This window comes from Geospiza fortis, unplaced genomic scaffold (assembly GCF_000277835.1).
Source record: "Geospiza fortis unplaced genomic scaffold, GeoFor_1.0 scaffold81, whole genome shotgun sequence".
In the NCBI taxonomy this organism is placed as follows: Eukaryota; Metazoa; Chordata; class Aves; order Passeriformes; family Thraupidae; genus Geospiza; species Geospiza fortis.
Window position 1 is genome coordinate 5,763,323 of NW_005054318.1, and position 15,429 is coordinate 5,778,751.

The 15,429-nt window shown below is 37.9% G+C and overlaps 1 protein-coding gene across 3 annotated transcripts in view; it reads right to left on the minus strand.

The window, feature by feature from the left end:
- GREB1 (growth regulating estrogen receptor binding 1) overlaps nt 1-15,429 on the minus strand; it is an 87,550-nt gene that overhangs the window by 50,713 nt on the left and 21,408 nt on the right. For 2 of the 3 annotated variants that reach the window (XM_031056466.1, XM_031056469.1), the window contains exons 2-3: nt 4,429-4,585; nt 333-458 (exon numbers count right to left, since the gene is read on the minus strand). In XM_031056466.1, the coding sequence (XP_030912326.1) occupies nt 333-458; nt 4,429-4,585 (283 nt within the window). Of the gene's footprint in view, nt 1-332; nt 459-4,428; nt 4,615-15,429 lie in introns of those variants that run through there. The other variant, XM_031056467.1, reaches the window with a different exon arrangement.

Below are 15,429 nucleotides of genomic sequence, written 5' to 3' on the forward strand. Positions count from 1 at the left end.
ATAAAGCAATAAGAACTATCACAGTCATTTTAGCAAATGCTATGCCTGCAAACTCAACAATTTAAAGGCTATGCTGCCTAAGAGAACAGAAGTTCTGTCCCTCTGCCAGGCATTTCAACTCAAATGTTTATCTGACACTGAACAAAGACCCTGCCAAACAGAAGAGCAACTGAGAGCCATCCAGCTTTACCTGGCAGGTAATGAACACTGACATTTTTAGGATTTTTATATCATATACATTATCTCATTCTGACAAATTGTAGTGGAAATAGCCCAAATTCTACCGTCTTCAGTAGGGCAAATGCTTCTGACAGCATGGTCTGTACTCTTACCATCAGTAGTGCAACATCCTTCTGGAGGAGGCTTCACCTGGTAAGAAACAGGAGGACTACTTGATTCTGAGCCTTCTTCTTCCTCCTCTTCTTCTTCTTCTTCCTCATTATCTGCTCTGCTGCCTGCTGCAAATTATCATAGCATAAATGACTTGGACACCAGAAAATGCTGGCAACAAACCAGTGAGTGAACAGGGTGACCCAGTTACAGAAAGTATTACAGCACACTGGATTCTCTTCTCTTGACAATGACTTTACTGTTGCCAACTCTTGATAGTTGTTATTCCTTAAAGCTCCAACTTCCAGTCATGCTTATGATAGAATGTCTTTCACCAAGAAAATAAATATATTAGTTCCTGTGCAAAAGAAGTTCAAAAACATGACTCAGCTGCACCTGAGAAAGTAAAACACCTTAAAGTACAGATAAAAGGAAGCCTCAAAGTATTAATTTTTAAATCACGTTATTTTAAGATAAGTGCACACTTTTTAGGGGACTAGCTTCTAATGCTTGATCTCTTGCTGATCAAAACAGTGTAACTGTATCCTTTGTTTATAATATTAACAGCCAATAAAACCCAAAGTCATTACTTCTTGGCACTTTAGAATGTCCTGGCTACAGTTCAAGTACAGAATTTATTAATTAGGCATTGACCATGTCCTTGGTTTTGTACAGGACAGTGAAAAAACAGTTCCTGCTAGAAACTAGTTTCACCACAGATGATGCCATGACAAGAACACCTAATTCTCAGCAGGTCTGTCTCCTAGCAGAATCCAGAGCTCCAAGTAATGCACCAACACCCCCTGTACAGTGTCAAGGAAAGGCAGATGCTCAGGAAAATTATTCACTGCAGCCTGTGCTTGGACTATGCTAGTCCAAGAGGCACTATGGAGGTAGTACTGAATGCTGGAGAGGAATACACGATGTAAGCTTCAATTTTTAGAATGTGTTAGGTGTTTTTAGAGGGCTTTATTGCTGTGTGTTTCACCTCTTCAACTAGAGACTGCCTCTTTCCTTCTCTCTACTCAAAGGACAATGGCTTTTTCATGAATGATTCAACAGCTCCAGCAAAACTGACCATACTGACCACTGGCTCCATCCCCTCTTCTGGCTCAGACAGGCTCCTGGCAAACGGGACAAATGTTGCAAGCAGAGGAGAACAACTAACTGGAGAAGGGAAAAACACTTCCACAGACAGGACTGAGGAACACTTTACATACATGAGAGACAGTGCACAAGCACTAGGTGAACCCAGTGCAGTTTTGTCTTAGGATTGTAGGCTTCTAGGGGTCTGTAGGGATGTGCCTGCAGCAAACACAACAAGAGTTTCCACTGGCAAAATTGGGTCGTGAAGGGCTGCGGGTACTTGACGACCAGCAGGAAGCTGAATAGCTGCTTGTACTTGGGCAAGTAAAAGAGAAGTTAGGCACTGAAATTACACTGTTGATCCAGGTTTTAGTCTTGAAACAGAAAAACAGTGAAGCAGGGCAGTCATCCTCCAAAGCCCAGTGTCAACTGGACATAGTCTCTTTGCTTCAATTGACTTTGGATCAGGTACTCAGAATCCCATAGGATATCATCAAGGATTTCTCTTTTCTTTCTTATGACCCTCCTCAGAATATCCTTTCATTTTATTGACAAATTATTGCACAATCATCTAGACAACTACTATAGGATAAATGAGAGATTTACAGTTCAATCTAGAAGAGATTTGAAGGGTACATTTACTTTTGAACTCTGAACATTAAGCTCCAATTGTATGGTGCACACAACTAAGGACAGAACACTAAACAACTATTTTAAGAGCATGGTCTAAAGACAAAAATGCTGCAACTGAATGAAGGGAAAAGTGAAACTCTTCATCTATGCTATTTAAGTAAAGGGTAAGTTATGTGTTATGACATAACCTTGACTAATATCCAAATGCAATGCAAAAGGGCAGAATCTATCCCTCCTCCACTCCTTCCCCTTGCTCCTAGACAAGAAATCCCTCCTTCCTTCCTTCCTTCCTTCCTTCCTTCCTTCCTTCCTTCCTTCCTTCCTTCCTTCCTTCCGCCACTTCCTTCCGCTCCTCCCTTCCTCCCTTCCTCCCTTCCCTCCTTTCCCTCCTTTCCCTCCTTTCCCTCCTTTCCCTCCCTCCCTCTTTCCCGAGCCATCCCATCTTGCTAACCAGCAAAAACTTCAACTAAGGAAAAAATGTGACCAATGTCCTCTTTTCTTTTTGCTGGGTTTATGTATTAAATTAGCAGAATGGAATATCCAAAAGATGGCAAAATCCATGAAAAGGGAGAAAATGGGAATGTATGGATAGATGAAGAGAACAGAACAGGATATGTTTTATCTCCCTTTTGGACAGAGGTAAACTATGAGGTTTGTTCAACTATAGTAGGTGATTTAAGAAAGAAATGGAAAATGGAAGTGGAGACTAAGAAATAAGAGAGCTACAGCATTTTCAATTCAAAAGTGGAAAGAGTAAAAGAGAAAGCACTCAAGCATGAGCTGTTGCCACCTGTAAAGGGTTTCATTAGCATTGCCCAAGCCCCCTAGGATGTCTCTGATTCAGGAGCCTCCTGGCCCTCAGAGCATAGGGATTCATGCAGCTAGAAGTGGAAGATTCAATTTCTGACAAGGCTGCAGTACGTAAGAGCAGCCTGAAGACCTCTTCCACCTGAGGAACAACTTAGGAGCACTCTATTATAGGTCACTTCAGAGTTCCCCTTGTCTGAAACTTTCATGAAAAGGAATGCTCTCTGCCAGGCTGTTATGAGACTTTTAATTACACTTCAATTCTGTTTCCATTAACTACAAGGAACACAGAATCAGCCCCTCAAGGTTTGCAAAGTTCTTTGAAAGTCTTGAAAGAAAGAAAGAAACTACAGAAGTGTGAAATTGCACTTTTGTTCCTGAACAATGCATCTGCTCCTGTGCTATCTTTCCCACCTGATGTCATAATCAGTTTTGTAATATCACAGCTACCATGGAAGTTTATTAAATTCTTATGGAAGGGTTTGATAGAAGGACCACTTTGTGCAGGGAATAAACAGCAAATATATTTAAACAATTAATGTATATTCATTATTTTGTCCTGTATTAGCAAAAAAAAAAAAGACTAAATTACTAATGATGTGCAAGCAGATTTTATTTTTCAAGAAATATTCACAGCTGTCACTGTGAGGAAATAGCAAAGACTTTAATCTGTGCAAAATACTTTTATCTGTTACTACTCCTTGGCCTGATTTTGTGTGCGTGTGTGTTACTGTGGACCTTTATGCATTTCTCACTGTAACAGCAGCAAAGTATGACACGGAAAGTAGGTGTGGACAAAAGACATAAAACTCCACCCTGTTGACAGAAATTACTAAATAATCAAATTATTAAACATAACCTTACACCACCATGCCAGTGTTGTACACACACCAGTAAACTCACTGGAAACCACGAGACCACTACAAGTAACAGACACCAAACTGCATCATGAGTTTGTTTAGCAGATCCATACAGTTCATTTAAACTCCATTACTGAGAAAGCAGCCTTCTGTAAACACACACACAAATTCAATGAGAAATCCTATTTATTAAATATCAACTTGTGCAGGGTTTGTGAGAGTACACATCCTAAATTTTACCTTTGCAACCACAGAATAACTACAAATATCATGCCTGAAGTAATTATAAACCATCTTAAAAGCTAAAAAATATTTCTGCTGTATTTATGCACATTGAAAATCAGTCTTAGCATACATGTTTTATAAATCTATTATGGGTTTTCTGTGTGACTTTGAGCAGTATATAATAAATTATAAGATAACATATTTATGTTCCAAATCTCCAAAGACTTCTCCCAAATGTAATGGAACAATTCCTAGAACTTCCATTTATGTGTACAGATGAATCTGAGCAAGTGACTTAATTTTGTCAAAATAAAACACAGTGCATTTTCTATTTTAATCCAATTCTAATACATATTTGCAGATCAAAAAAAAATCCAAATAAAAACTTATGCTTATCCATATTATGATTTAAAATGTGTATGCTGAGCCATGGCTGAGCAAATAGCAGAATTGCCTTTGGCAGAAACAGAAATTTCATTTTTCCTACCTTCCAGTGATGATAGTTGCTGCTCAGCTTCCAAATACAACTGAGAAAAGATTGGTCTGGGAACTAAGTTGTTTGAGCGGAGAGAGGCCTCGATGGAATTATGCAAGACTTCTTCAAATCGTGTTGTCTTGAGCTGACCAGCGTAAGAATTTCCCATCTTCTCCAAAAACAAACAAACAAACAAACAAAGGCAAAAGAGACAGGAAGAGGGGGAAAAAAAAGAAAGAAAGATATTACAATTTAAGCACTCAGAACTCAATCACTGCATGCTGACACTAGGCTCAACATTTCTCATGAAAGAGAAATGCTCCATTGTCCACAAAGAAAGGCAAAGAACACTGACTGCAGCAGTCACTGAGCAGATCCTGCTGGTAAATTACAGGAAGTTATCTAAAAGTAACAGCTTTCTCTAATTCAGCAGAAAGGCAGCAAGCTTTGGCACCTTCTTGAAAAAGTGACTAGAAATCTGATTCAAGTAATTCCTTGATTTATATAGCAATTGAGGAGAGGTACTTTCAATAGTCATCAGTCTATTGTTAAACAGCTTTTCTATTTTAAGCGATTTGAGCAGAATAAATGATCTGGGCAATAGCACAGTTTTGTGCAGTTTTCTTTGCATGGTCCATCATGGCTGAAACCTGGCTAAAGCAGTTCAACATTTCTTTCAGAAGTGCTGTCTCATAAATAATGTAGCATTGCTGTAACCCACAGATGGTGAAATATAACTTTTACTTTTCACCCTAAATAGTATTTTTCCACGTAAAAAACAGGGTTTTTTTTTCTTTTTTTTAAATGAAACAGTATCCATCCACATGCATTGATATTGCATTCACTTATTTATTAGGACTTTACTTTTAGTGAAACCATGTAATTTATTCAATCTGTCATTGAGAAGGCAGTCTATTCCAGCTGAATATTCCACGGAATTAACTGACACCTACTTTCCACAGGGAACACAATGAACTGGTGTAACCAAAAGCCATGTCAGCTTTCTTTCCACATTACAAAGTAGCTCTTGCCCTGGGCCCCATGTCCTTTCCCTCCTCAAGTAACTGTGAATAGAAAGCATGAAACGCTTCCTGTTTGTGGCAGTAATTCCTAAACCCTGAACAGCCCCTCCTCAGCCCTGCTTGGGAAATTCGCCTGTTGAGAAGCATCCCGTAGGAATCAGTCAAGCAAAAGGAAAACCACTGTGAAACCACATACTGCTTGTCATGGGAAAAGGGGGTTGAAGGCAACAACATACAAACTTGTTGATTTGGATATCCTTTTATGACTTTGTAAAGCACATTTTACACATATAATCATATTTTAGTGTACTTGTTTGTATCATTTTAATACTGTACAGAGAGTACAGCTAGTACTACATGATATAAAATTGCTATAATGGATATATATAGTATTAACAGAACCATAATGAGATCAATAAAACAGTGGAGACAATATTGAATAAAATTATTTAGACTAAAATAAAGCACTACCAACAAATTATTCATGTATATACACAAAATCAGAGGAGTTGCACTGAATAATACTGATGTATCCATTTGGTAAGAGGTAAATGGGAAGCTGCAAAGCCTATTAGAGATGTTCACTGCTAGTATGGAAATCAGACTGCATCTTCTCCTCCAACACAGAAAGCTTCTCACAGTTCCCATCCCACACCGGTAGGAACCCTCTGGCTCCTTTTGAGTACGGCTTCCCCCTACACCAAAGGCAGCTGAAGACAATGAGAAAAGCCTGACATCAGTAATGTCCTTAACAAGCTTTATCAAAGGTATACGCAGGAAACCCCAGGTCAGCTCTGAAATGAATTATATCCAGTGCTGAATGCTTGCTCAGGATTTATAGAGCCCACAGGTGGTCAGAAGAGGAACCCTGTATTTAATCCTGAGGATGTGAGAAACCACCATCTTATCAATGTGATGTTACAGATAAGGAATCATTTAAGATTATATTATTTGTGAAAGAGGCCGGTTTTGGAACCCTTTGCAACACAAGCATGTTTGTTTGCCTATTAGGCAGCTAATTTAATTTTGTGAATGGGTTGCTAAAAAGAAACAAAAATACACTTTCTGGATTTGTAAGATCTCATGTGTTTGTGTGATCTTAAAATCAGTGTAAACACAATCATATACCCTGCAACCTATTTTGGAAGATGTGATAAATATTTTTTAGCCATTTTTCATCATCAAACACACACCACTGGAACCAGAAAATGGGCATTACAAGAGCTTTTTTGCCAGCACCAGTTTCTGCTGTTCAGAGCCCCACTGACTCTCAACTACAAGAGAAATTACTTCTCCAACGTAAGCAAGGGAGAAACCATTTCCCACAAACTATATGACAGTTGTCATCCCCTCTTTTTTTTAGAGCTGCTCAGCCTGTGGTATCTGCCAGTTGTCATCCCCTCTTTAGAGCTGCTCAGCCTGTGGTATCTGAATTGCCAGTTGCTGATTCCATGGCATCAGGAAGCAAAAACTGAGTCCTATGTCCCTGCTTCAATGACCTCAGCACTCCCAGCCCTGATTTATGTTTCTCTTGGATACAACTGGGTGCCACAGGCTAAACTTTCAAACGCTTGTGAAAGTCCAAGCCATGCACATAGATGGTGACCAGATCTACTAAAAAACCCCCATACACTGACACAGAAGGATGGCCCTCGACCCCATCTACTGATAAATCAAAGGGCATCTCCCTGTCACGTGGTCAGTTTCCATGGAGAGCATGCAGAGGAACATACTTGCCAATGTAAGGAGGAGAAAAAAGGCAAAGAGCTGGACCTGGAAGAGCCTCATAAAAGCATGATAAAAAGACAAAAAACACTCTGAGCCACTAGGGACCCTAAGAAAAAATTGCAGATACAAATTAAGTAGGTCAGGACAATGCCTTAGAAATCCATGGATAATGCTGGCAAAAAGAGATATGCTAAGTCCAGGCATCTGGAAATGTGAGCAAAAATTTGTTAGTCACTTAAAGGAGCATCTCAAATTCCAAATAAAGAGCTATCACCATTTCAGTGGCAAACAGGGACTATGTAATTAAGAAAAACAGGGACCTTCTTAGGGGTGAATGTCTGTCATGTTTAGGGTCAACTTCAAGTTCAACTGCAGTTGAACTAGTCAGGGTTTAAGAAAACCTGCTCTGAGCCTGCCCTCCCATGCTGTGATTTCAGTAAGGAGGTCTCTCAGCCATGAGGGCAATCCCTCCCAGGAGGGCCATGACAATGACTGGTCACAGCAAGAGAGGGCGATGGCCAGCAGCAGGAGGACATTCAGTGCCAGCGCCCAGATCACACAGGGAGATCTTGTGCACAGTGGAACAGACAGCAGCACTTTACTGACTTTTTGCTGTGAGGAGCACTAGAGTTTTGTGAGGATTGAAGACCTATCACAGCAATTCTGGACAAAACTAATCCTACACCTAGGACAGACTGAGTATCCTAAGGAATGCTATGGACTTCAGAGCACGGCAAGTAATCCAGGGCTTTTAACAACTCCCATTGAAACAGACTGATAAATAAAGCCTGCCCTCAGCAGAAAGTGAGGAAACTAAAGAGTATATGTGGGCTGTGTTATGTTGACTTAAAAAATAATCAAGGTAATTAAGTGGAAAATTAGGAAGACCTGGTTGATTACTAAGAAATTCAGCCTTAGATACAAGTTACAAATTGTTACAGGTGGGAATGATTCATATTAAGTTGCAAGATTTTTGCATTATGCAACATAATTTACACTGCTACTTTACTATATTAATCCTTTAATTATTGCTTTATAGCAGTGAATATGTTTTCCCAGTTTCAGCAGCCAGCTTTCATTCTTTTGAAACAGTTTAACAGAGTAATTTCTATTGTATCATTTCTAAGAGGAGAATAGCAAGATGTTCTCATGCTCTCCAACAGAATTTGCTATCACTATGGCAAAAGGCAGTTTTTTGCTTGCATAGAAAGAAAGGATTTGTTTGCATAAACATGGGATTTAAGTATCTAAAAGGCTATCTATCAATTTTTTTCTGCAAGGAGGGAGAAAGTGTTATTTACTGCAGGTTAACACTTTGTTAACAGAATAGTACCAAAAAAGCTCTGTGATCCTTTTGCCCTTTGGATATAATTATATTTATCAAGTAACACCCAAAATCCATCAATATTTGTAAAGTCCAGTAAAGTCTCTACCGATGTATTAAAAGCATCAGTCTAACAAAAAAGAAATCTAAGGGTAGGGACTCGTATCTAAATATAACTATAAGAAGAAAAATAAATTTGGAGATAGCACAAAACTGATTCTCTTCAATGGTAGCAATACATCCTGCAAAATCCTCCTCGTGGATTCAGTCCGGCTGCGAAACATCACCATTTACTCCTTTATTTTCATGAAGCTATCTGTAATTACAGTGTTATCTCTAGCTTTAGATTTGGAAGGATAAATTATTTTGAATCTCTTACATTAATGTGTGTCACATGTAGAAGTGATACGGTGTGGTATTTATTTCCCACCGGTTACATAAAATCTATTCCCACAGGATATATAAAATTCTTGATTCAGGAGAACTAAAAGACACTCTGATTTTCAGCCCCCGCAAGACACAATGAAGTATTATATGTTATGTCTTTACTACTAGTCTCAAAATAAGGTTACTCCATCCAAAATGCCCTTCAGGAACAGTCCCTCGTCCATTGTGACCCCTGAAGTGTGTCTGGGAACTACTGAAGAGAGGGACTACAAGCACCAGAGCTATGCCAAGACACTACAACAGAAAACTGATTTCTGGCACACAGAAATATCTCCTTCAATTGTTTCATTTAGTAATACAGCTGTAGACCATATGGGCAAAGAGAAATTAAAAACTATTCTTCCAGAAATCAACCTAGTTGTTCATGGACCACAAAATTATCGCTTGTAGAAGCAATTTACAAAGCTTTTTCTCTGTCAGTACAAAACCACGTAAAAGCATTGTAAAGAGGTGGATTATTGCCAGTTTCTGAGAAAAATGCTAGTTTCTGGAAGTCAAATCTGTTTCCTCACTATTCTGCCAGACTGACTTGGCAGTAAGAGAGAGGGGAAAAAAAGGGCTCATAAGACTGATGTTTATGATATAACACTGGAGCGTGGGAACCATCACCTCATTTGAGATTACTTCCAGACCAACATTTTACCAAAATGATTTTCACCAAAATCTTCAAGAAAGGTTTGATTTTTGTCTGTTAGTCTTACCCTGAAAGAGAAATTTTCAAGCTTCAAAAGATGCTAAGAAATGAAATTACAATTCTTTCCTGAGCCCAACTCCAGCAATATCAACAAGAATAAAATCAGTAGTCACTTATGGATCTGTTGATTGAAATCCACTTCTTCAGGGAAGTAATTTATTCCTCAGCAGTAAAGCTGTCAGATGAATGAGAAGTCTCTAGTCATTCCGTTTCATATATGACAAAAGTTTGGCAGTTCAGTAGACTCCATTTGGCCCATTACATTTTAAATGCAACATAAAACCTTTAAATAAAACCACAGCTACCTTTGCCAGAAATTCTAGCTCATTCTCTGTTACCAGATCTTAGAACTTCCATATGTCTTGCGGACTTATATGAGAAATTTTATCTAAACATCAGTCCAGATTAAACTTAATGGTTTCCAAAAAATTTGCATAGAAGCTCATGATGAAACACAGAGACTCTGATGGAGGCTGATGACAGGTCACAGAGAACTTAATCCTACCACCTTTACACAGCCAAGAGCAATTCTGCTGCTGCTTCCATAAAACAAATATACTGTAACGAGACTAGTCAGATCTCTCTACCACTTCTTTTTACCTTCTGTTTGCTTTTAATTTTTATCTGAGTTCTTCTCTGATTTTGAAAATCAGGCTGACTGCAGACAGGAATTTTCTCCCGCATCAACGGTGAGATGATTTCCTCCCCTGACTCATGTTTCCAAGCAACAGGATGCTGGAACAAGAGCACAGATTGAAAGGTGTCAAGCCCTTTTTTTTTTTTTTTGGCAACTCTAGATTCCAAGCCAGATTCCTTATATTAATCACTGAAATCAGTTCTCTCACTCACTGCACAAGTAAGTAACTGGGAAATGTCTTTATTCTCAGGAGATTGTTGCAGAGATTAATACAGACACTTTTGCAGTGAAATTCAATAGAGGAAAATTCCCTCACCTATTTAAAAATCAAGTCCATTTCCTAACTGATCAATATAAAAAAGGATGAAAACAAACTTGGACAAATCAGTGTTAAACCACCTCAATAAAACACTATAAAAAGCTATTCCTTTCTTTTTTCTTCAGGCAGGAAGTAAATAATTTTTTTAATGGATTATTCTTATTATGGATTTATTTCACATCCATTTTGGCCATAGTAAAGACGGCTTTAAAAAAAAGTTGGTTTTTTTTTTTTCTGAAATTTTTCAACTGCAAATCCAGTAAGCATTACTTCTGAGTGTTCATTTTTTTCAATTTAAATTCATGCAGAGAACATATGAATGAAATGAAATGAATAATTTCTATGGAAAAAGGAAAAATAATTTCCTGATATGTCTGGGAAAAAAAACCAACAAAAACCAAAATGAAACAACAAAAACCTTCTCATACAAATTCAACTTTACATTGAACAAAAAATAAATAAATAAATAAAGCCTGATGAAATCCAGAGCAATCTAAGTTGTCATAAACTCATTAAAATATACAGCTATGATGGGGGATAAGGACTAAGGCATGCTGGCAATTTAATGACAAGGAATCCAACCTGTGACAGCCTACACTCTAGTTTTCTGGGGAAACAGAAAACTCCAATTGCAATCAGATTCCTGCAATTAATTAAGGATGAAAAACTGTTTTGGTTTTAACACAAAGTTTGGTCTTCCTTTATGGCAACAGAAAACTTAATCTTCCTTCACCCTAGTAACTCTTATACCTACTCTCAAACCAGAGCTGATTTTTTCTGAGACATTTAAAGTACTGTTTTGTGCTAAAATGACACTATATTTTAATTTATTTTAAAGAGAAGAAAAAATGCCAAAGTTCAAATTGGTCATAACAGAAATCCTTTGTTAAAAACTATATACTGGATTACTCTTCAAGTCTTAAAAAAATCATAATCGTAAGTACTATTGGGACTGATGCCTGATAAAAATCCATATCTGCAAAAAGAATTCAGAAGAAATCTTAGAATTTTTAAAAGTGACGTAGCATCTATTATTAATCTATTTTAATTTCCACTGGAAGTCTATTTTAGATATAATGATGACATTGGTTTTCATTTATTTGCTTCTTGTTTTAGCATGAACCTTCTTTTCAAAGACTTGTCATTCCTTCATATCCTGACAACTGGGCCAAGGAGCCACTTGATAAAAATAAATGTGAGCTGGGTGATAGTCCACTGTTGTACTAATAGTGCAGACTGAGCCTAATACATGATATGGCAATAAATACATTTAGGCAGTGGCACTTCATCCTGTAAATGCTTTCACATTCCTCTCTGCAAGAAACAATATATTCTGATACAGATTTCCTTGGTTTTCTTACAGGATCTCATAAACTCTGCAGGTGTTACTGGAGAGAAAATCCCTTATCAGCAGCTTCCAGTATAGTGCAGATGATTTGCTTTACTATTTCTCCAACACAGAACCCTGATCCTGTGGCTGGTCAGACAGCACTGCCTTGGATCCCATTTGCCTTTTGTGCATTGCTTTGATCAGCTCCTGGCTTTGGATGAAAGCAATTCTTTCAGAGGCCACCTTAAAACTCTCTTAAAAAAAAAAAAAAGAATTACATACATAAAACCAATTGAGCTTGTTAAGCAGCAGGAAGAAGTCAAGTAGAGGGAGGAGAAAGGGAGGGAAGGAGGTGCCACAAATCAGGGCTAGGAAGCAATGATCAAAGTGGTGACTGGGAAATTAGTAAAAAATACCCCCAAGTTGTACAGGTCTGGGGCACTGCTGTAAGTGCAAAAGCTCTCTCACTATTACCTAAGGAGACACAACTCCCTCTCCAAGAACCGTCTCAGACATCTCCTCCAGTGCTTTGAGAAGAGCCACTTGAGATCTCAAAGTAAAGCAGTAGAGAGAAGATTGGCAAGTCAGCAGAGAGATAATCTTGAAATGCATATTTTCTAAAGAAAATTCTAGGAAACCAATACTACTCTTTCTTCTGGTTACTGGTGCTATAGAGTGTTTCCAAGAATCTTTTCCAAGTCCAAAAGGAGTGTACAAAGAGTAATGCTGTACTGATTGTACAGGTTAGCTTTTTGAGCCATCCTCAAAACCAGACTTCAGTTTTTCCTTCCACCAAGCCTCCAGACTCATTCCTACCCCCACCCCTCCAGGCTCACCCCTGGAAGCAGTGCAGCAGCCACATGCACAGAGATACCAGAATGGAAAGCTTAAACACACTTTGGAGCTGTCTGCCAGGGCAGCAGGGGCAGAGCCAGTGCCTGTGGCAGTTCTCCAAGGATGCACACACAGTGTCCAGGTTCAGAGGCTCCACCTCATTCACAGCAAATGGCCCCACTGCTTGAAAGAGAGCTTCACTGATTTCTACTAGCAGAGCACGCTCTACTGTATCTAGGTCATATTTTCCATCTAATGAACAAAGAGTGGACACAAATACAATGGGAGCAGTTTAAAATGTACCTCACCATCTGTGGATAGCAAATACATCTGTAGATGAGTGTATCACATTACAAATAGCTCTGAACCTCAAGGTTTACTCAATCAGGAGATTGATTGCACAAGTATTATATGTTGAAAATGCATTCAATAAGAAACATTTGCAAACAAAAATATGCAATCCAAAGCATTAATCAAATATCTTTATTTAAAAGTATCAGTAGGATCCTCAAATTTAATTCATTTAGGAGAGTGAACTCAGCAGTTTTATATATGAGTTGTCTACTTTGAGGGTTTAAAAATTCAAGTTGTCTGAACTTTTAGTATTTCAAAGTTTTCCTAGGAGGAAATCACTCAAACTAAGAACAGCAAACAAGAGACAGAAAATGCAGGCAAATTAATATATTTAAAGCATTAATATTAGCTGTAAAATGTCTCATGAATATTATATTTGAACAGTAATAAGATGGAACAAAATAAGATGGTACATGTTGCGATATATTCATATTTTTATTAAACAGTAACAGTATTTTTCAGTATGGAAATATACAATAGAAAATATACTGTACCGTACTGACAGTGTGTGCTCCTCAGCGACTTCCAGTAAATGACTCCTGAAGTTTCATGTCCTGACTGCAGTGCTGAATACCTTACACCTGTGCTAACTGCCAGTGATTAGGTCTTTGTGGAGTTTTCTTTTTTTGTTTCATTTAGGAGAGTCTGATGCTTGACAAACTGGTGAGCACACTTAAGGCTCCTGAGTCAGCACAGTGCGCAACTGAACAACCCAGTCGGGTCACCATGACACGAACACTCTCCTGTCACAGTAGAGCACAAGAAGGTTTCAAAGCTATCTATTCTGCAACTGTGGCAAAAACTAAGTAATGAGACCACAATATACCCTGGCAAGCTGTTCTCTAATTTGTGTACTGGCCATACTAAATGATAAATGGTCTGACTTTATGTCTTATTAATACAAAAGTGCAGTGCTGGGTCATGGTGCTCCCAGCCAGGCACACAGGAATCTATCAGTCTGAAACATTATTAAAATCAACAGTTTTGTTGGAGGCTTTTGGAAGGGCTGAAACAGTTTGGGGTTTTTAAGAAATAAGTGTGTCCTTTTGTACTATATAGATACCAAAATCACTAAAGAAAGCATGAAGTACGCACTCTAGGTTGTTTTTTTTTTTTTTTGCTAATAGAAGAAAAGATTAACAGGAGAATGAAATCAGGTATGTAGCAATATTATCTTTGTGTTGGTACGATGCCCATATCTCCTGTACAAAAGGATAGGAAGTCAAAACAATATTTGAGAGAACATGTTCAATACAACACTGGATATACAAAGAAACAGCTGTTGCATCATATTTAAACAAACACTGCATCTTTTCAAGATACAGCTAGAGTACATGTACAGAGAATGTTTCTCATAAAAATATATTTATCAAACATTTCTTTAGGTAACAAATAACTTCAGAAGATAAAAACAATAATTCTGGTAATTGAATTTTCTTTTTCTTGCATCTCCAAGTCATGCAAGGTTCAGATCCATGCTTGATTTTAAACTCAGTTAAATATTACTGAAATTAGTAAAATCAAGCACTTGATTTTACTTGAATCAAGCACTGGGAGTCTTGGCTCCCAGCTGAATTAAGTTTCTGTGTAACCTTATATGCAGAGTATTTTTGGTACAGCTTGTGAAACTTGATTTTCACCCTTCACTCGCAGGACATGGTTTCATGACTGGCTCAAGCTACTCTATACTCAGGTTACTGCTGAAAAGCAACATCTCTCACTGCTCATTGTATTTTCTCCCTCTGTTGCTCAGTGGCATTGATGTCAGCTGATATATCTGAAGACTCGTAATATTTTAGGGTCATGTTTTGTTAGATCAGATCCTTTATCTAGATATGCATAAAGTATATGGCCATTAATACATGCAAAAGAAAAGTACCAGTACATGGCTAGAGAGGGTGGTGAGAACAGTATCTTTTTCTATAAAAATAAATAACATTTTAAATTTTGAAAGATACAATTTCTGATTCTTCTGTAACATAAGACGGAAAAACCTGAATTTTAAAGCTTCTTGAAGCTTTAAAATGTTGGGAACTTCGGTGATTTAGTGCTTTCACTGAAAACAATTTTCATATTAATTGCAAGTTTTCATTGTTTCTTTAGTAATTTTTTTTTAATACATGCTCTCTCTACATACTAAACATGCTTTAATTTTTGATTGGCCCTGAACTGGTCAGGTAGTTGTACTGGATGATCACTGTGGGTCTCTTTCAACTGACAGGCTCTACTCTAGTCTAGTCAATTCTATTCTTAGATTTTAGATAAAAGCACTCCATTGAAGAACCTGAAAGAGAAACTGTCCAGAAAGTAGTAAATAATTATTT